A 21,447-nucleotide genomic window follows, 5' to 3' on the forward strand; every position below is an offset into this window, starting at 1 on the left:
ATAAAGAAAGAAATTCCCAGCAACCAAAATATATAGGAATTTCTTACCTGCTCATTTTTATGCAGCGGGTAATGAAAAACCATAATTGGAAATGGCCTTATTCCATTTGCTTAAACTTCCTTTCCCACATTTTTCCTTGTCTCTGTTAATTAAAAACATTGTCTAAAGAGCTTACTCTAAGTAGTATGTTAAGTTGTTGTTCTTTTACCTTCCCTTCTAGGACAAAGAGATGGCATCTCCCCTTCAAATAACACCTCAGACAGCCACAGTGGCCTTTGATAATGTGCATTTTGAATACATTGAAGGACAGAAAGTCCTTAGTGGGGTATCTTTTGAAGTTCCTGCAGGAAAGAAAGTGGCCATTGTAGGAGGTAGTGGATCAGGGTAGGTAATTGAGTTCTTTATAAAATTATACATTATTGACTGATAATTCTGGACGTGAATTTTTTATCATAGTGAAATAATTACTATACTTAAATGATACATCTCATATACTAATGATGGCAGATGCTGATTAACCTTTCCTCATCTCCAATTTCAGAAAAAGCACAATAGTGAGGCTGCTGTTCCGCTTCTATGAGCCTCAAGAGGGTAGCATTTACATTGCTGGTCAAAATATACAAGATGTGAGCCTGGAAAGTCTTCGGAGGGCAGTGGGAGTAGTACCTCAGGTATTTTTTTAAAATGTACTTGTTAGAGGGTTGGTGGATATATTACTATAATAATTTGAATCAACATATGCTAATGAAGTGGGTAATGTTAGATCTTTCAAGTGAAATTGTGCTACCAAAAGAAATTGTTTTGGGATAGCATCTCACCATGTACATGGAATTTACTATGTAAACCAAATTGTCCTCAATCAAGCAGACGTGGTTTCTGGCCATAACTCCAAGACTAATCAGTTCTGTGGCACTAGTCTCACTTTCCTCATTTCTAAAATAAAGATACTATTTATAAGACGCAGTTACTGTAGAGAATACACGTACGTATATATGCAGCAGACACAATACCCACAATATAAATGAAAGCTAATAACTTTGAATAGCTTTCAACATATTACATTTATAATTACAAAGTAATTTATCTACCAATTTCAAGTTTTATGCCTTATTTGCTACTATGTTCTCTTCACTGTTAGACATACAGTGCCTGACTTATAGTAATCATTCAAAAACTTTTGGTGATTGGCGTTGGAACAAGGAAGTAAATTCAAAGTAAAGCCTGAGATAACAAGTAGTCTTATAGCATGTATGGTTTTATCTTGAATGTCTATAAAGGAGTCTGAAACTGTAACTTAATGATAGAGTACTTGTCTGATGTTCACTGGTAATGTTGATTCATGAAACCAGTATCAGATCTCTGGGAGAACAAATCATATGAGGAAGGAACAGGAGGAAACCTCCAAGAAAGTCATCAGGAACGAAATGGTTACCACACCTGTAATCCCAGCACTTGGGAGGCTATGATATGATAATTGACTTAAGTTTGAGGCATCTTGGGCTATAGTGCATTCCAGGCAGGTCTGGACTACAGAGTGAGAGTCTATCTTTTAAAAAGCCAAAATAAAAAGAGTGATCAGACAGGGATATGCCAATTATAAAAGGTCCCTAAGTGTTCTAGTATAATCCTGTCTTTTCCTGAGAATCCCAAATTTTAGTGGGTATGAGTCACCTAGGGAGACTGTGGAAATTCAATTTCTTTTTCACATGCTCTGCTTCTGATCATGGAGTACATTGTGAGCCCAGAAACCAGTTTTTTAATGTATCTTAGACAATTCTGATAGATGGTTTGTAAGAATTACTATATGTTAAGAAACATTGACCTATACTCTTTGCCAAATAAACTGCATTCTAGGTTGTGATTTCATATTATTCTGTGTTATAATTCATGTAAGTCTTATTTCTGCCATTCCGTTGGGCTATATAATGATTTCACTCATCCTTTTGAAAAATAAAGCATTAAATTCATGAATGAAGAAAAGCTATTCATCTTATTGGAGACATTAGTAATATAAATTGTGAAAATGAAATAGCATTTTTACCTATTATATTGACAAATGTAGTTGTTTCTTTTTTACTATTTTCTCTTTGGGTGGCCTGCCACCTAGCTCCCAAATAATCACACGGAGACTTACTCTGACTTATGAATGCCCAGTCTTAGCTTGGCTTGTTTCTAGCCAGTTTTTCTTAAATTATCCCATCTATTGTTTGCCTCTGGACTTTTGCCTTTTTCTGTTTTCCTTCTTACTCCATTGCTGGTTGTGTAGGTGGGTGGCTGGCCCCTGATGTCCTCCTCTCCTCCTTTTCTCGCTCCTCTTTCTCCTCGCTTTTTCTCCTATTTATCTGCTTCTCTGCCTGGCAGCCCCGCATATCCCTCCCTTGCCTAGCTATTGGCCATTCAGCTCTTTATAGATGAATCAGGTGTTTTAGGCAGGCAAGGTAACATGGCTTCACAGAGTTAAACAAATGCAACATAAAAGAATGCAATATATTTTTGCATTATTAAACAAATATTACACAGCATAAAAGAAGGTAAGACATCTTCAACTAATATTCCACAACAGATAAAGATTCTGAAAATCAGAATATCCAATTTAGGCATAACCCTATAACATGGGCAGCCTTGCTCTTCTGAGGGAAGAATATGGCTTGCAAATTGGCAATACATATAAAGTTCTGGGAAAGTATTCTAATAAGTCTGGCCCTAGGAAATTTTATTAAGAAATTAAAAGATACAAACATGGGTGTTTACATACAATGTTAACCACAACATTATTTATCATAATGAAAGGTGGATGCAATATAAATATTCAATGATAATTGAATGCTTGAAGTCTTATAGGATCAAGTGACATGTAGTCATTTTTAAGCATTAAGTTTTTTCAAATTATATTATTATTATTGTTGTTGTTTAACATATATGGGTATTTTGCCTGCATATAAGTCTTTGTACCCCATGCATCCTGATGCTTAAAGAGACCCGAAAAGGGATTTGGAGTTCTTAAATCTGGGGTTACAGATGACTGTGACTGTGTACTGGGAACCAAACCCAGGTTCTCTGGAAGAGCAGCCAGTGCTCTTAACCAGTGAGCCATTTTTCCAGCCCAGTATTAAAGTTTTAAAGAATATTGAGTATCATGAACAGTATGTCAATACAAAGTTTACTGAAAGAAGAATTGTTGTGGAATATTATTTTAACTATGTAAAGATGTGTTACATCTATTTATGTTACAGAATATTACTTTATGTAAAGGTGTGTTGCATTTGTTCATGCTGCGTTGTTTAACTATGTAAGGATGCATTACATTTGTTTATCACGCATTTGTTTATTGATATAAAGATGTGTTGCTTTGCCTGCCTAAGGTACCTGATTGATCTATTAAAAAGCTGAATGGCCAATAACCAGGCAGGAGAGGGATAGGCAGGGCTGGCAGGCAGAGAGATTAAGTAGGAGGTGGAATCTAGGCTCGAGAGGAGAGAACGAAGGAGAAAGAGAGAGAAACGCCTAAGGCCAGCCAGCCAGGTAGTAAAAGTAGGACATACAGAGTGAAAGAATGGTAAAAAGTCTCGAGGCAAAACGTAGGTGAAGACAAACAGATTAAGTTATAAGAGCTAGTGGGACAAGCATAAGCTAAGACCAAACATACATAACTAGTATTAAGTCTCTGTGACTTTATTTAGGTGCTGGTGGTCTAAGAAACCATGCTACAAAGGATATCAAACAAAATTTTCCAGCTATACAACATAGATTAATACTTGCAAGTAGAGAAAAAGATGGAATAAATACCAAAGTATTAATGTTTTTTCTAAATTATAAAGTTAATACATTATCTAGTTTCTTAAAGTTGTGAACTGTGTGTGTGTGTTGTGTGTGTGTGTGTGTGTGTGTGTGTGTGTGTGTGTGTGTATAAAACACACCATGTTATATCATACCTATGGATAGTTCTGTGGTTACTTAAACTAAATTAATAATTGCATTATTTCACATAATTCCCTGTATTTATTGTGTAACAAGAGTCTTTAGCAAAAGTCATGGAAAAAGATCATTTGTGTTTTGTTTTAGGAAATAGGGTTTCACTTATAGTGCAGGCTAGCATCAAACTCATGATGCTCCTACTACCTACTACCCAAGTGCTGGAATTACAAGGGTAGGCCACCACACATGTTTAGTTAATTTTTATTTTGTCTACTTTTGTTGTATTTTTCTATTTTTCAGTTAGCATTTATTATTTTTTTACAGAATATAAAATACTGTAAAGTAGTTCTGTGTGTAGAATTTTGAGCTTATTTGCTACAATCTCAATATGAGAAATTTGTTAGTAGTGGATATATAAATGATCAGAATATTACTTGAAATAATATCTGAAATTCTGAGCCTGAAAATTATGTAAAAGAAGACCTTTACCAGGTCTCCTGGTGAACATTAACAATTAGAGCCATTTTATTTCACCTTACTCTCAACCATTCAGACTGAAAAAAGAATAGGAGATGAATGCTCACTTGAAATAAATTATCTTTAGTATGCCATGTCAGAACAAGGTGAATTATCAAATGAAAGCTTGCAATGAACTTCCTGTAATAAATACATACATGATGCACAAATTCTGTATTTGCTGAGTTTTAAGTCCAAAGTAAAAGCTTCTTATAAACACAGGGAAATATCTTTAACCTCATCTGTAATTAAGGAAATGCTAATGTAAACAAAAAGAACATGTCACTCTAAAAGTCACAGGTGACTTTACAATAGCCACAAATAATATAAAATACCTTGGGATAACACTAACTAAACAAGTGAAAGACCTTTTTGATAAGAACTTTAAATCTCTAAAGAAAGAAATTGAAGAAGATATCAGAAAATGGAAGGATCTCCCATGCTCATGGATAGGTAGGATTAACATAGTAAAAATGGCAATCTTACCAAAAGCAATCTACAGATTCAATGCAATCCCCATCAAAATCCCAACACAATTCTTCACAGACTTGGAAAGAAAAATACTCAACTTTATATGGAAAAACAAAAGACCCAGGATAGCTAAAAGAATCCTATACGATAAAGCAACCCTTGGAGGCATCACCATCCCGGACCTCAAACTCTACTATAGAGCTATAGTAATAAAAACAGCTTGGTACTGGTATAAAAACCGACATACGGACCAATGGAATCGAATTGAAGACCCTGACATTAATCCATGCACATATGAACACCTGGTTTTTGACAAAGGAGCCAAAACTATACAATGGAACAAAGAAAGTATCTTCAACAAATGGTGCTGGCATAACTGGATGTCAATATGTAAAAGATTACAAATAGATCCATATCTGTCACCATGCACAAAACTCAAGTCCAAGTGGATCAAAGACCTAAACATAAATCCAGTTACACTAAACTTAATAGAAAAGAAGATAGGAAGCACTCTTGAACGCATTGGCACTGGAGACCATTTCCTAAATAAAACACCGACAGCACAGACCCTGAGCACAACCATTAATAAATGGGACCTCTCAAAACTGAGAAGCTTTTGCAGGGCAAAAGACACAGTCAATAAGACAAAAAGACAGCCAACAGATTGGGAAAAGATCTTCACCAACCCCACATCTGACAGAGGATTGATCTCCACAATATATAAAGAACTCAAGAAACTAGACATCAAAGCACTGAACAGTCCAATTAAAAAATGGGCTAAAGAGCTAAACAGAGAATTCACAAAACAAGAACTACAAATGGCTGAAAGACATTTAAAGAAATGCTCAACATCCTTAATCATCAGAGAAATGCAAATCAAAACGACTCTGAGATACCACCTTACACCTGTTAGAATGACTAAGATCAAAAACACCAATGACAACCAATGTTGGAGAGGATGTGGAGCAAAGGGAACACTCCTCCACTGTTGGTGGGAATGTAAACTTGTACAACCACTATGGAAATCAGTATGGCGGTTTCTCAGAAAATTAGGAATCGAACTACCTCAAGACCCAGCCATCCCACTCTTGGGCATATACCCAAAGAATGCTGATACATACCATAAAGATACATGCTCAGCTATGTTCATAGCAGCACTATTTGTAATAGCCAGAACCTGGAAACAACCTAGATGCCCATCAACGGAAGAATGGATGAAAAAAATGTGGTACATATACACAATGGAGTACTACTCAGCAGAGAAAAACAATGAAAGCATGAAATTTGCAGGCAAATGGATGGAACTAGAAAAAATCATCCTGAGTGAGGTAACCCAAACCCAGAAAGACAGTTATGGTATGTACTCACTCATTGGTGGATTCTAGATATAAAATGAACAATCAGACCACAACCCATAGAACCATAGAGGCTATATATATAGCATGGAGGTCCCTAGGACGACTGGGGCATATAATAAATTTCAGTTTTACTCAATTATTGAAAAAAAATAGCCAAATGAATGGAAACACATGAACTATGAACCATAGACTGAGGGGCTCCCAGCTGGATCAGGCCCTCTGAATAGGTGAGACAGTTGATTGGCTTGATCAGTTTGGGAGGCATCTAGGCAGTGGGACCAAGTCCTGTGCTCATTCCATGAGTTGGCTGTTTGAAACCAGGAACTTATGCAGGGACACTTGGCTTAGTCTGGGAGGAAGGGACTGGACCTCGCTGGACTGAGTCTACCAAGTCGATCACAGTCCTCGGGGGAGGACTTGTCCTGGAGGAGGTGGGAATGGAGGGTGGGCTGGGGGTAAGGGGAGGGCGTGGGAGGGGGGAGAATAGGGGAACCCATGGCTGATATGTAGAACTGAATGGTATTGTAAAATAAAAAATATATATCAAAAAAAAAAAAAAAAAAAAAAAAAAAAAAAAAAAAAAAAAAAAAAAAAGTCACAGGTGAAAATGAGTAAAAACGAGGGTTGCTAAAGCTATGGAGCTCTAGCAACCTTACATGCCACTAAGTAGAACATATTCATATATTACTAGCTGCTGTTTTTCCAGGACAGCTGAGCAATAATATTGCAGAATAAGGATAAACTTATATTTTGATCTATCAGTTAACATCTAGGACTTCTTACATAAATACTTATTTGTGTAAAGCCATTTATATAATGCTATTTTATTTCAACATGTTAATCGCATTAATGTACATGGGGGAATAAGTTAATTATATCTATAGTATGAAATGTATAACTATTAAAAGAATGAAGTATGTTTCTATTATCCAGAATGGACAATCTCTAGCGTATGTTAAGTAGAAAAAGCAATTTACAAAATAGTATGTATAGATTGGGTTCCCTTGTATTAAAAAAAAAAGCATATGGTTAAGCAATAAGTGTCTAGAAGTAATATAGAATTACTGGAATGAACATAACAAATTATACGTGGTAATTAGTTCCAGAAAGGGACCTGAGACTGCAGGACACTCAAGAGGAATTGTCATGGTTTGCTATTTACTATTACTTTATGTCTTTATATTTTTTACAATTTGTGTAATGAACACATATATGCATACATACATGTGTGTCTATACAAATCTGCCGTTTAATACAGGATGCCGTCCTCTTCCATAACACTATCTACTACAACCTTTTATATGGAAACATCAATGCTTCACCAGAGGAAGTATATGCAGTAGCAAAATTAGCTGGTCTCCATGATGCAATTCTTCGAATGCCACATGGATATGACACACAAGTAGGGGAACGAGGACTCAAGCTATCAGGTGAGCAAACATTTTGAATCTTCTGCTTGTATATTCTCTTCAAACCAATTGGTGGACTGTTTATATTATTGATGGGATCTCAGGTATATCAGTGTTAAAGTATAATCCACAGCCTTTATATTTAAGGAAAGCCAAGACTGTTACTCACCTGGAATATGAAAGTGGAGTTAAGTAGTTTAGTACTGAATAGTGTATCTCTCATCTCATTTCCTAGGTGCAGTTCAGTTGTCTAGACATCCTTACACTTGGTCCTGTTTATTTTCTTATCCTTTTTAGTTAGCTCACTGGTGAGAGAAATTTTGAGGCTTGTATGTTTCTATGTAAATCTTTAATCATGAGATGGTATGTTTAATGATAACCTTAAAATGAATTTTTGAATAATTCATTTATTTACAAGATTTATTAAGTACACACTTGCATGGCTCCTATGCCAAATTGTTTATGAGTAGTTGGCCTGCTGTCAAGGAATTTGTGGTCAATTAGAAATTTGTTGTTAAGGCTATTTTAAACAAAGATTTTCCAGTTAAGTTGGTTTGTAGTCATTGTTTGGTCGTAACTTTGTAATAGATATTTATCATTTCAGTCTACCTTATAAAGGTTTATATAATTTGCCATTGCAGTTAAAAGAAAGTAAAATGTATTCAATATACATTCTTATTTTGAAAAATGCTATGAAATAACAGCTTATCTCAAAATATTCTTAAATATTAGTAGGTTGGGACCTTTTTATGTTGTTATAAATTACATATTCATGGTTTTATGTCTTTAAGTGTTTTAGTTTCAGATAGTTTGGATTTATCTTTTTGCTTTGTTGATTCTTTGCTAATGATTTTTTTTTTATCTAAGCTTGTTACATATTTGAAACATCTGTAATAGAAAGTAACACATATGATAAACGTTTCTGGTAAGAACAATTGGAGAATCAAAGTTGTTACTTCTCATTTTTATTCATTTCACTGACATGAATCAGATTCATTAAGATTGCATTTGTATTCCATGGACTGTAGTTTGTCAAAGGATACCATATGTAGACTTAGACTGAACAATTTAGGAAAATGAGTGATAAAGAGTGCAGGTATAACTTGATGGTTATAATCAACAGAAACACTAGAAACAGAATATTACTGTATTATGTTTCCTTAAATTAAAATTTTTCTTTTCCAGGAGGAGAAAAACAGAGAGTAGCAATTGCAAGAGCCATTTTGAAGGACCCCCCAGTTATTCTCTATGATGAAGCTACTTCATCATTAGATTCAATAACTGAAGAGGTAAATGACAATGAAAATAACAAAAAAAAACCTTCTTTCCTTGGAAGATTCAGTACAATATCTTCATTATTAGAGTACTGGTTCTCAACCTTCTTAATGCTGCAACCCTTTAATACAGTTCCTTATGTTGTGGTGACTCCAACCAAAAACTTATTTTCATTGCTAATTCATAATTTTGCTACTTTTATGAATCGTAATATAAATATCTGTTTATGAGACTCCTGTGAAAGGGTCATTTGTCCCCCAAAAGGGTTGTGACTTACAGGTTGAGAACTACTGACTTAGTGTTTTGAATAAATTTCATTAGGAGGTATTATAAAGCAAAATACCTAACCCCTTCCTTCCAAATGGCAAGTGTTAATGAATGCTACAAGAGCCAGGTTGCATTGAACCAGATAATACACTGTTAAATCTGTTCACAGATGTGCTTCCTTTTGGAAGTATGTGATACCCTATGCTGTTATTACATTACTCTTGCATCTTGCAAAGCTGTACATATTACCCAACATGCTAGTGAGAGAAGAAAGTTTTAATAACTATCTTGTCCTTAATAGAAGTCATGTAAGTGACTCTGACACAGTATATACCAGAATACCTTTCACTTACTATTGAAGTGCAAGTCAGGCACATACAACCCTTAGACTGGTGTCATTTGTGTTCATTCACAAAAGTGTTGTGTAACAACAAGAGTTTTGTGACAATGATGTCATGATATTACCCCAACTAGTTCATTGCATCTTCTAATATCTTTACATTACATACAAAAGTTTTAGCAGCAGTAATAATTTCATGTGGGTTAATCTACAGCTAAAAATAGGCAAATGCTACTTTTCACTGAGTATGTGGTATAAATCTAATGTTAAGGTAGAGATCTACTTTCAGCTTTACAAGTAATATTTCAGCTTTACATGTAGTATTTACATGTTTGAATTAAATTTTAGGGAACATTATTATATTATTAGCAACATACCTAAAACAATTCAAAGTATATTCATTTGAGAATTATACATTAAACAAGACTAGATCCCATTCAAAAGAGAATAGCAGCCTACTTATGAGAACTTCATACCTAAATATCTGTCGTACAAGTTACAAGCTAACAAGATAAAATTTGTAACAGCAGTTTTTAAGTCACATAGTATTATTATGCCAGAGAATATAACCCATTAAGCATTTACAAAGAATTCCTTAGAGGAAAAAGTTGTGATAGATTTCGGTGAGCCTTTTTAACAGGTACAGAGAAGGCAAAATTTAAATTTTTATAGGTAAGAAAGGAGAGTGACTTCTACAAACACCAGGTTGATCATTTGTCTGTCCTAGTAAAACATAAGGCCTCCTTTTCAAAAAAACTGTCTGCTGCCAGTAATTTTCTGCTTTTAAAACATGAAATGTTTAGAAATACTTGTGGGAAGCCAGTGATTACATCCCCATTACCCACACTGTTTCTTTAGCCAACTAGCTCTAAAGATAAGTGAACACATATGTAACTGTCTTACACTTTATAGGCAGTAAACAAAATCTATTTTCTAGAATGCATTAAGAACTCAAAATATGAGCCAGGCAGTGGTGGCACACGCCTTTAATCCCAGCACTTGGGAGGCAAAGCCAAGCGGATCTCTGTGAGTTTGAGGCCAGCCTGGTCTACAGAGTGAGTTCCAGGACAGGCACCAAAAGTGCACGAAGAAACCCTGTCTCAAAAAACAAAAACAAAAAACTCAAATTGTGCCCAGGCACACCTTTAATGCCAACAGTTTAAGGCCAATTGAATCTACATAGTAAGTCTTGTACCAGCTTGTCTCAAAAATCAAGAACTCAAAATGCTTTTGGGAAAAAAAGGGCTTCCTCAAGTTAAAGGTACTTAGCTCTGTTTTGCCTTTGAACTAAGGAATAACAAATGTTCCTGCATGCTTCCAGACTCCTGTCTTTGTTTGAGATTTTTTTTGTATTTTCTCTGTGTCCTATCACTTGTGTACTTCCTCATTTCAGTTTTGTTCTTATTGATAAGATTATATGTGACTATGTTGTCTTATTTAAAACAGAGAATATATATCCTTGTCCCAGGTATTTTAGTGACAAGCTGCCTATCTAAGTGATATTTTTTATTACAGTGTACTTGTACTCATGTTTACTTCCCAATTTTCATTGTTTTTTGTCTTCTTTTTATTTATTTCAGTAAGTATTAGAGGTGAAATATTTAGTGTTGATATAAATTCCTAAGTTCCCTTAGGAAAGATATGATTGTTTTAATTTACATTAACCTAACGAGAGCTCTGGTTTGCTTTTCTCCTACTCTTGTCAAACTTGTAGACTATTCTTGGTGCCATGAGGGATGTGGTCAAGCACAGAACTTCTATTTTCATTGCACACAGATTGTCAACAGTGGTTGATGCAGATGAGATCATTGTCCTCAGCCAGGTAAGAGATGAACTTTAAAAGTTAGTATTCATTGCTACTCAGCCTTAATTAGAGAAGTTTCTCTCTGCAGTGATAGACAGTGAATGCAGGGATTCATGGCTGCTAAAGGTGCAGAAAATAACTGCCATTTGAGTGTTTAACCCTAAATAGCACATTTATACCACTCCCTCTAATGCCTAGGGGACACAGAGGAATAGGTGTGGGGGAGGTTTGGGATAGGGGATAAAGAACCAGAAGATAGGAAGGAAGGCTGCGAAATGCTCTTTTCTGGCCGTAACACAACCATTGTAATCATAACCTTACAGCAGCTGCAGCTACCTGCAGTGGGTTTGCCTAAGACTGAGCTAGTCAGCAGTCAAGTCATGAATACAGGAGGGAGTCACAGGGCCATATCCTTCCCAAGGCACTATTGACTACTTATGGATTCTAGGAGAGGGCAGTCATTGTCTGCACCTGTGTACCTAAAGGTGAACCCACCAGACTCCAGTGGATATTCCTAAACCAGTGTTCATATAGACTGTCCTGGTAAAAATCAGTGGATTACAAAACAAAAAGACATGAATGGAGGAAATGCACTTATAGGGAGGTGTGGGTTTAACAAGGGTGAAAGGAAGACAAGACAAGGTAGGGGTGGAATTAATCAGTAAGTTAATTGTGTGTGTGTGTGTGTGTGTGTGTGTGTGTGTGACCTTATCAAAGAATAAATTTAATAGAAGCTATAAAAAGGAAAAGTGATAGTATTTGAAGAATATTGAAATAGCTACAGATAACTGAAATTTAATTATTGCATCTAATAAAATGTTACAGAATTTATGTTCTTTAGATGAGATTGAATCCTAATAGTATTCTGGCTTTAGTCACTTTTGTAGGAAATAATGTATGAAATTTCCAAGAAGGATAAGCTATATTAACTCACTCTTTATTAAAGAACTAAAAGCAAATGTTTGATCAGGAAAGTATTAATTCTTCAAGATAGAAGCATATTTTTCAATGACTGTCTATATAAAATAAGTTTTCTGCATTTATTTTTGCCCTGAATAGATCTTTGCAGTGTCTTGTTCTAATGCTATATATAACCTTAATGTCTTAAAAATTACTGTAAAATAAAAATGATCATTTTTAAACACAACCACTTATATTTTTGTTTTCCTTATAGGTAAAGTAAAAAGAAATCCTATTTTATCACTTTTGAGAGAATTACTATACACACTTACTATCTAAATGTCCTCAGCAATCATTGTTGTGATTGGCAGATTTGAAAATTTTTAATAATTGTTCTTTACTCCTTTCTGTAAGGATCTCTTTTCCCTTGCCTCTTACTTAACGTTTGATTATTTCTAACACTGTTCACTTTTTTATATCACATTCAGAGCCTTTTCCATCATTATCTTTCTCTTCTGATCAATACTTCTATTCTTTATTGTTTTAGAAGCTTGTGTACTGAGAGTTAAGAGACAGGAAGCAATGTGTGCTTTCTATAGTTTGAGTTATTAAGATGGACTTTTTTGTGATGCTGTAGATTGAACTCAGAGCCTTGTACATGCTAGCAAGTGTTCTACTGGTGAACTGTATTCCCAGCCCACAAGGGTTTTTTTTTTTCATTCCACTGATACTTAGACAGTATTCTATATTGTGATGTCTATACCCTTTGCTCTATAAGGGTGTGTGTGCTTGTGACTTTAAGCATGTTAATTTGTTCATAAATGTTTACATTCTTTAGAAAATAAGCTGTTTTTCCCAATATAGTTATACCAGGATATCTTAAATGGTAACTTAAACCTTACTATATATATTTTTGATATTCAAGAACCTGAAATAAAATCTGACATTTTATGCCTTTTAAACTAAGCTTACCAATTGTATGCAGTCATGCTCTCAGAGATTTTACTCAGTAATATAAAATGTTGAAATTTCTTAGCAAATAATATATTTACATATGTCCATGCAGATATGTCACAACATTGCCCTGTGGGTTTTGAATTACAATTACAGTTAATGTATTAATGGCCATAGCATTTGTGTCTATATAAATCTTCTTGGTACTTTTGTTTGTTGGCTCTCTAATTGCTTAATTATGTGACCTCATTTTCAACTGGTGGTCTATCTGTCACCTTAGGCATTGTCAAAATTTGCTTATGATATTTCTGTTTAGATGGCATGTCTACAAGTCATCTGATTGAGTATGGAAGATTAGACACACTTACTCTCCTCTTCCATCCAAACTAAAATGAAAGGGAAGGAATAAAATGAATGTAATTACAAATCAAAGATCCTGGAAGAGGAATTAATACTGGACAAAGAATATTAGCAAATATGAGGAAGATGTTAAGTAGATAGATTAGAAGGACTGAGAAATTTGGATACTATGATGTGCCAAAATAGAGAGAAAACAATTTAAAAAGTGATTTGATTCACACTGTAGAAACCAGAAATGGCTCAGACTTGGAGGCATCAGGGTATTATGGAAAGTGAAGGTGAGTATGAGGCTGAAAATATCAGAATTCATCTTTATATGTGTTGCTAGAGTTTTCCTGCCTTGCCCACAGTCAGGACAAATCTTTGTCACCCGCCAGTCCCACAGCCGCTCAGACCCAACCAAGTCAACACAGAGGCTTGTATTGCTTACAAACTGTATGGCCGTGGCAGGCTTCTTGCTAACTGTTCTCATATCTTAAATTAATCCATTTCCATAAATCTATACCTTGCCACGTGGCTGGTGGCTTACCAGAGTCTTTACATTGTTTGTCCTGGCGGTGGCTGCAGTGTCTCTCCCTTCTTCCTGTTTCCCCAATTCTCCTCTCTCCTTGTCCCGCCTATACTTCCTGTCTGGTCACTGGCCATCAGTGTTTTATTTATATAGAGTAATAGCCACAGCACTTCCCCTTTTCTTCTTTTTTTAAAAAGGAAAGTTTTAACTTTAACATAGTAAAATTACATATAACAAAACAATTATCGAGCAAGAATTACAGTTACAATATTAAAGATGTCCTATCTTATATTTGTGAGTTTAAGGTTTTATATCTAACTTATCTTTTATCATAACTGAGGAAATTACAACTATCTAGTCTTTAACCACATCAAAGACCTGAGAAGGAACATAATGGTACCTGAGAAATGGTAGATGGATGCAAGCAACTTTCGGGAATCTTGCAAGAGTAGACCAAGACAGCTGGCAGCCTGGACAGTCACCTAATGTTTTTCAGCATTGTTGGTGTATTCAAATTAGCTACAGGCCTAGAGTATCTGACAGACCATTTTCAGAAGCAGGAATTCTGAAAGACCATCTTACCCTGTCTTGGCAGAGTACAGTGGTCACTTTTCTTGTGTCCCGCTTGTCCAGGAAGGACAGCATTGCATTTGTAGTCAGCCGTCAAAGCAAGGGCAGTTCTTTGCCCAGTAGGCCATTTTGTGCCAAAAAGACAAACTTCCAAATGGAAATGTCTTAGAAGCCCAACATTCTCTCGGGATCAAATTGGTGCAGCCAGGAGCAATTGTGTCTCATGTCAACAGAATTCTAAGTTATTTAAATGCCATATTCTCTAGGTCTATGAAGTGTTTGAAGATTACCTATCTATCTGAAATATATCTATGTATACCTAGAAGACTTAACTAACATGGCTACAAATATGATTATCATAGATGACTAATTATTAATCTATTTTTAATTAGCCATTACAATTTTAAATGAGTTACATAAACATAATACCTCAAACAAGAATAGAAATACATATATACAGTATAACAAAATTAACTTCAAGTTTGTATCAATAAACTAAAATCTATACCAATGTAAAACATTTTAAACAAGTTGTTCTTTAAAAGTAGGTTCATTAATCTACCCTTTTATCTTATCATCTCTATATCCTCCTATATATCTATATCATATCCCCTTTTCTTTTTTAGAAAGAGATCACATTTATAATCAACCTGTTTTAAATAAAAATATTGGTTTTTCTCTGTCCCACACCAGAGGGCTCTTCTGATTTTGGACACAAGAATCTCTTAACCATTTTTTTTTAAAAGCAATATGTCTGGGTTTAGAGGGGGAGTGAGCCAATTCCACCTCTAAAGCCAGCTTGGTATATTTGGGAATTTGGGCGTAGCATCTCTTACTACTTCCTGCTGGAGGGGGGCGCTGTATCTTATTGGGACGCAAAGAAAATTTTAGGCCTATGGGGTAGTCCATGAGGCTGTATTGTGTGAACCAGTTGCCTTGAAACCGCTCTGGATGTTGGATCATCTGGGCCATGGTGTCATCGGAGACCTTTTAGGGGGTCTTGGCTGGTGAAACCTGATGTATGTTAATCTGGAACAAATCCACAGCCTCTGGCTTTCTGTGGAAACAAAAGCAGAACCTCTTTTCCAAAGTAACATATCCTTATAGCCAAATTTTGAAGTCAAGGTACCTTTAAAATATACATTTTGGCATAACTCAACAGCTTTTGTAATCAAATGTTTTTCTTCAGTTACGAATATCAAAGAGAACATAATCCAGATTCTCTGTGTTGTAGCCATCTTTACATGGCTTATTTTTTATATTACCTTGAGTCTATTGTTTAAACTTCAGCCTTTTAAGCCTGAAACGGCACTGGCACTGTGGCTGCTGGCTCCGCCCACTTTAGCTTCCCAACATGGCGATGGTACGTTTTCCGCCAGCTCTGGGAGCCATCAACTCTCAGAAACAGTGGGTCTATGCTTCTATCAAGGCAGCGTGTAGCCCAGAAATCTTTTTTTTTTTTTTAATACTAGTAAAGACTAAATCTACCACAGCGTAATGTGCCGCTGGCAGACGCCTCATTACCGCCATACTGCAGGTCAAATACGCATGCCAGGAACCCGCCAGTGTTCAAACCTGCGTTTTGCGGCGTCTAGCTGCCCATATGAGACAAGAAGCAGGAACCTGGTTTTGGCTCTGTTTAGAATCGGTTATTAAATATTCTCAGGTTTAAGGTGGAAACTCGAGCTGTTGGGCGCCATTTGTAGCTAGAGTTTTCCTGCCTTGCCCACAGTCAGGACAAATCTCTCTCACCCGCCAGTCCCACAGCCGCTCAGACCCAACCAAGTAAACACAGAGACTTATATTGCTTACAAACTGTATGGCCGTGGCAGGCTTCTTGTTAACTTTTCTTTTATCTTAAATTAACCCATTTTAATAAATCTATACCTTGCCATGTGGCTGGTGGCTTACCAGAGTCTTTACATGCTGCTTGTCCTGCCAGTGGCTGCAGTGTCTCTCCCTTCTTCCTGTTTGCCCAATTTTCCTCTCTCCTTGTCCCGCCTATACTTCCTGTCTGGTCACTGGCCATCAGTGTTTTATTTATATAGAGTGATATCCACAGCAATATGAGAAACATAAGCCAGGCCTGTTGACACAGCTTGTAATCCCAGCTGCTAGGGAGGTTGAGCCTGGGCATTTTCGTTAGACCGTGCCTCAAAATAAAAATGTAAAAGAGGGCCTGGGATATAGCTTAGTGATCGCATGTGTGAAGCCCTAGGTTCAATTCCCACTACTATTAAGATAATTTTCAAGGTTTTTTTTCTTACTTTTATAGCCTGGTGTTTACCCCCTGCCAGCCTTAGCAAGAAGTTTACCAAACAGCTATTTCCACCACTACCTTCTTTCATCAGCAAATAATGGGAGGATTCTTCTCTAGAGAAACCAAAGTAGCCCCTCAAAAAGAATATTAATTTTAGTTGGTTGTCTTATTACTCTTTACTTTTAGGGGGAGCTGCCACCCAGCTCCCAAATAAATACACACAGAGGCTTACTCTTTCTTATGAACACCTCGCCTTAGCTTGGCTTGTTTCTAGCCAGCTTTTCTTAAATTATCAGTCTATCTTTTGCCTCGGGGCTTTCACCTTTCTCTATTTCTATATACCTTTCATTATTTCTTTCTCCATGGCTTGCTGTGTGGCTAGGTGGCTGGCCCCTGATGTCCTTCTCCTTCTTTTCTTGTTCCTTTTTCCTTTCCCCCAATTTTCTCCTTCTGTTTATTCTCTATGCTTGCCAGTCCTGCCTATCTTTTTTCCTGCCTTGTTATTGGCCATTCAGTTCTTTATTAGACCAATCAGGTGTTTTAGACAGGCACAGTAACACAGCTTCACAGAGTTAAACAAATGCAATATAAAAGAATGCAATACATCACTGTATCATTAAAACATTTGTTTATGCTGTGGAACATTTGTAACACATCTTAAAATAATATTCCACAACAATTAATGTTTGAGGCTGCAATAAGATGGCCAGGTATCCAAATGATCACCCAACCACAAAGCATGCAAATTGAGAAGGCCATTCCTATGCACACAATCTGCAGATAGCCTTTAATGTTCCATTCTTTGGTGTTAGAAGAGAATAAAGTGTTAAAAGAGAATAAATGAAGATGTTGAAAGCAAACAGAATGGAAGGGGTTCAATAAAATATATGAACAATGCAAAGAGCTGTAAGAAATATTTTCAAATATAATATCCCTAGAAGTCATGAAAAACAAAACATTTCTAAAATAATGACAGGTGCTATTCAGAAAAGGAAAGGAAGCATATGGTATGATTTCAATATATGATTGAGTGAAAAAAGTGGAGTACAAATGACATGTATGCCATCTTTTGCAAGAAGGATGAGGGAAAGAATGTATGTATATGTGCTTATTCTTCCCAAGAGAAACTCAAGAAGGATAAAATAGAAACTAAAACAGTTGACTATCTACAGAATGGAGATGAAAAAGTTTTGCAAGACATGAGCAAATAAGATTTCCTGAATATATGTTTATGTTTATTTTGCTTTTGATCTATTTTACATATTTAAATTTTATACACCCATATATATGTATGTATGCACAGTCCCGAACATATTGACATGGTGTGAAAGCTAAAGGAACATTACCATTTGATGGGCTGAAAAGGACTAGTTGGAGAGAAAGAATGTGGAAGAGAGTAAGATATATGTATTAACATGTCACATTATTTTGCTCATTATTTTGTGTACTAACTAAAAACACAAAAATCAAGGATACAAAAACTTAAAAATTGAACACTTAACAGGAAGCAAAACTGTCACATTGATAACTACACAAAAAAGAATAGAACCAATCCATGTAATTTTTAACGCAATACTCCAATTATATACTCTTATTAAATGCCCTGATTTTCTTCTCTGTTGCTATGATAAAACACTGACCAAAACCAGCTTGGGGGAGGGAAGGATCTACTTGGCTTACAAGTTACAATCTGTCATTGAGAGAAGCTAAGGCAGGAGCTGAGGCAGAGGCCATAGAGGAATGCTGCTTACTGGCTTACTCCCCTTGGCTTGCTCAGCCTTATTTCTTATACACCTGAGAATTATCTGCCCAGTGATGGCACCACCACAGTGTACTGGGGTCTTCCACATTAATCAATCAAATAAATGCCCTTCAGACCTGCCTACAAAGTCAATCTTATGGGAGCATTCATTCAATTGAGGTTCCTTCTTCCCATGTGTGCCAAGTTTGTGTCAAGTTGACAAAAAAAAAAAAAACAACTAACTAGGATATTAAATATAAATTTATTATATTTATATTTAATATAAATATATTATATATTATATCATATAACCAGGATATAGTTCTAATCTACCTACTTAACTACTTCCCCGTGTATTATATAATATACAACTGTATTATAAGGATAAATAGTCCAAAGGAAAGAGTTGGTAATTTTATAGAAGTACCCATTTTGAAATTATTCTGTATGTAAGACTGAGCAGTATATACTGAGTAAATACACTGCTCCTTGAACAGAGACCTTATTTGGGAGAAGAAAGTTGCAAGTAAAAAATCATCAGAGGAGTGGAAGACTCTCACAAGATTATGCTTTAACAGAATTATCCATATAAATTCCTTATACGAAAAGTATTCTAATTCTGTCTACTGAAAAAGCCTGGGAGCAATGAAAGTCTAAAAGTAATGAGCATTCCCAGCACACAGATTTGGGATACTAAATTACTATTTCTTACTAAAAGGAACCAACCCTTCTTCGATAAAAGCTGATCTGGGGCAGGGAAACTAATGAACACGTGTCACAAGGACACAGGAACCACTTTGAATGCCCTCCCACTGGCCAAATGTGGGATAATTAGAGCAGTAAAATGAATAATGGCACTAATGAGTTGTAACATACTGAATAAAAAACTAATTTCTGCATCCATGATAATACTTTAAAACAAGAAGTGCCAAGAGGAAAAGAAAAGCCCTTCTGTAAGAAGACCACCAGCCAGCTGTGGAAGGAGTGCTATATTTAGAAAATCAGATTTTGCAACCGCCATTGTAATGATTGTTTTAGAAAACAGTCACCACTGGCTGATAAAACTATCGAGGAATCGATTATTCAGTCAGTTCAAAAGCAAAACCCATAGATTACTTCTTAATTACAAGGATGAAACTTGATGGTTAAATAGAGAAACTTTGTAGATACCCACAACCACAAGATCAAATTTCATTTCAGTAATGGAACAAACTAGCTTCCTTACCTCCTCATGTGATGATGCATTGAAGACCTATTGCCCTTTTAAAATTTTATTTTTACTTTTAATGATGTGTGTATGTGTGGGTCTGTAGGATAGGAGATTGTGCATGTGAGTTTAGTGCCAGAAGAGAAGAGAAGAAGGTCTTGAATTCCTGAAGCAGAAGTTACAGACCATTATGAGCTGCCCAAGGTGGGTACTGGGAACCCAGCTCAGGTCCTCTGAAAGATGAGGAAGGACTTTTTTTTTTTTTGCTTCATGCATATGCAGCTCTGTTTTTATTGTATATTAGTCAATGGAAATTAATTGCTAATTATCCAAACATTTCTATGATAATATTTCAAGCTCTCTTGTAGCAGATGTGGCCTAAACTATATTTGGAAGAGAGTAGATGATATTATCTTTCTTTTTTCATCATCATCATCATCATTATTATTACTATTATTAAGAGATTTTCTATTCATTTTACATGTCAACCACAGATCCCCCTGTCCTCCCTCCTCACACCCCCCAGCCTTCCTCCCCAATCCACCCCCCATTCCCACCTCCTCCAAGGCAAGGTCTCCCATGGAGAGTCAGCAGAGCCTGGTACATTCAGTTGAGGCAGGTCCAAGCCCCTCCTCCTGTACCAATGCTGTGCAAAGTGTCTCAGCATAGGCACTAGGGATGGTCCCTCCCCCCCCCATTCAATTGCCTGGGGGCCCCCTAAACAGTTCAAGTTAAACAACTGCCTCACCTATCCAGAGGGCCTACCTAGTCCAGTACCATGGGGGCTCCTCAGCTATTGGTCCACAGTTAATGCGTTTTCACTAATTTGGCCAATCATCTCTTTTTTTCCCATCATGGTCTCCTTGTCCCTTGTTCATAGAATCCCTCCTCTCATCAACTGGACTCCTGGAGCTCTGCCTGGTACCTGGCGGTGGATCTCTGCATCTGTTTCCATCAGTCACTGGATGAGGGCTCTATGATGACAGTTAGGGTATTCAGCCATCTATCTGATCACCAGAATAGGCCAGTTCAGGCACCCTCTAGACTATTGCCAGTAGTGTATGGTGGGGTCATCCTTGTGGATTCCTGCGAACTTCTCTAGCACTCTGTTTCTCCCTATTCCCATGATGTTTCATTTATCATGGTATCTCCTTCCTTGCTCTCCCACTCTGTCCCTGTTCCAGCTTGAACCTCCCGTTCCCCTATGTTCTCATCCCCCATCCCTTGCCCTCCATTACCCTCATCACCCCCAGTTTGCTCATGTAGATCTCATCTATTTCTCCTTCACTGGGCGATCCATGTGTCCTGAGGAAGGACTCTTAACAGCTGAGCCATCTCTGGCCCCACATAACCTAATAATCAGGAACAAATAGATAAATCCAAACTGAAGGGCAGTCTTTATTAAAAAAAAAACAAACTATAAACCATTTAGATCTGGACATTTGAGAAATGTCAGTGCCACAAAGAGAGAGAGTAGGACGCTGCTAGAAATTCAGTGTGTAGATGCAAGCAGTATTCTTGTTAGTGCTCAGACCACAGCTCCTTTGTGTTGTACTCAATAACCTATCCTTTAAAAAGTAAAACTATTT

General features: G+C 36.4%; 1 protein-coding gene across 1 annotated transcript in view; it reads left to right on the forward strand.

Annotated features, from left to right (window-relative positions):
• Abcb7 (ATP binding cassette subfamily B member 7) overlaps nt 1–21,447 on the forward strand; it is a 149,409-nt gene that overhangs the window by 123,268 nt on the left and 4,694 nt on the right. The window contains exons 11-15 of the mRNA XM_006991567.4: nt 221–384; nt 542–671; nt 7,519–7,690; nt 8,855–8,958; nt 11,266–11,373. Coding sequence (XP_006991629.2) covers nt 221–384; nt 542–671; nt 7,519–7,690; nt 8,855–8,958; nt 11,266–11,373 — 678 coding nt within the window. The remainder of the gene's footprint in view (nt 1–220; nt 385–541; nt 672–7,518; nt 7,691–8,854; nt 8,959–11,265; nt 11,374–21,447) is intronic.

Source organism: Peromyscus maniculatus, chromosome X (genome assembly GCF_049852395.1).
Source record: "Peromyscus maniculatus bairdii isolate BWxNUB_F1_BW_parent chromosome X, HU_Pman_BW_mat_3.1, whole genome shotgun sequence".
In the NCBI taxonomy this organism is placed as follows: Eukaryota; Metazoa; Chordata; class Mammalia; order Rodentia; family Cricetidae; genus Peromyscus; species Peromyscus maniculatus.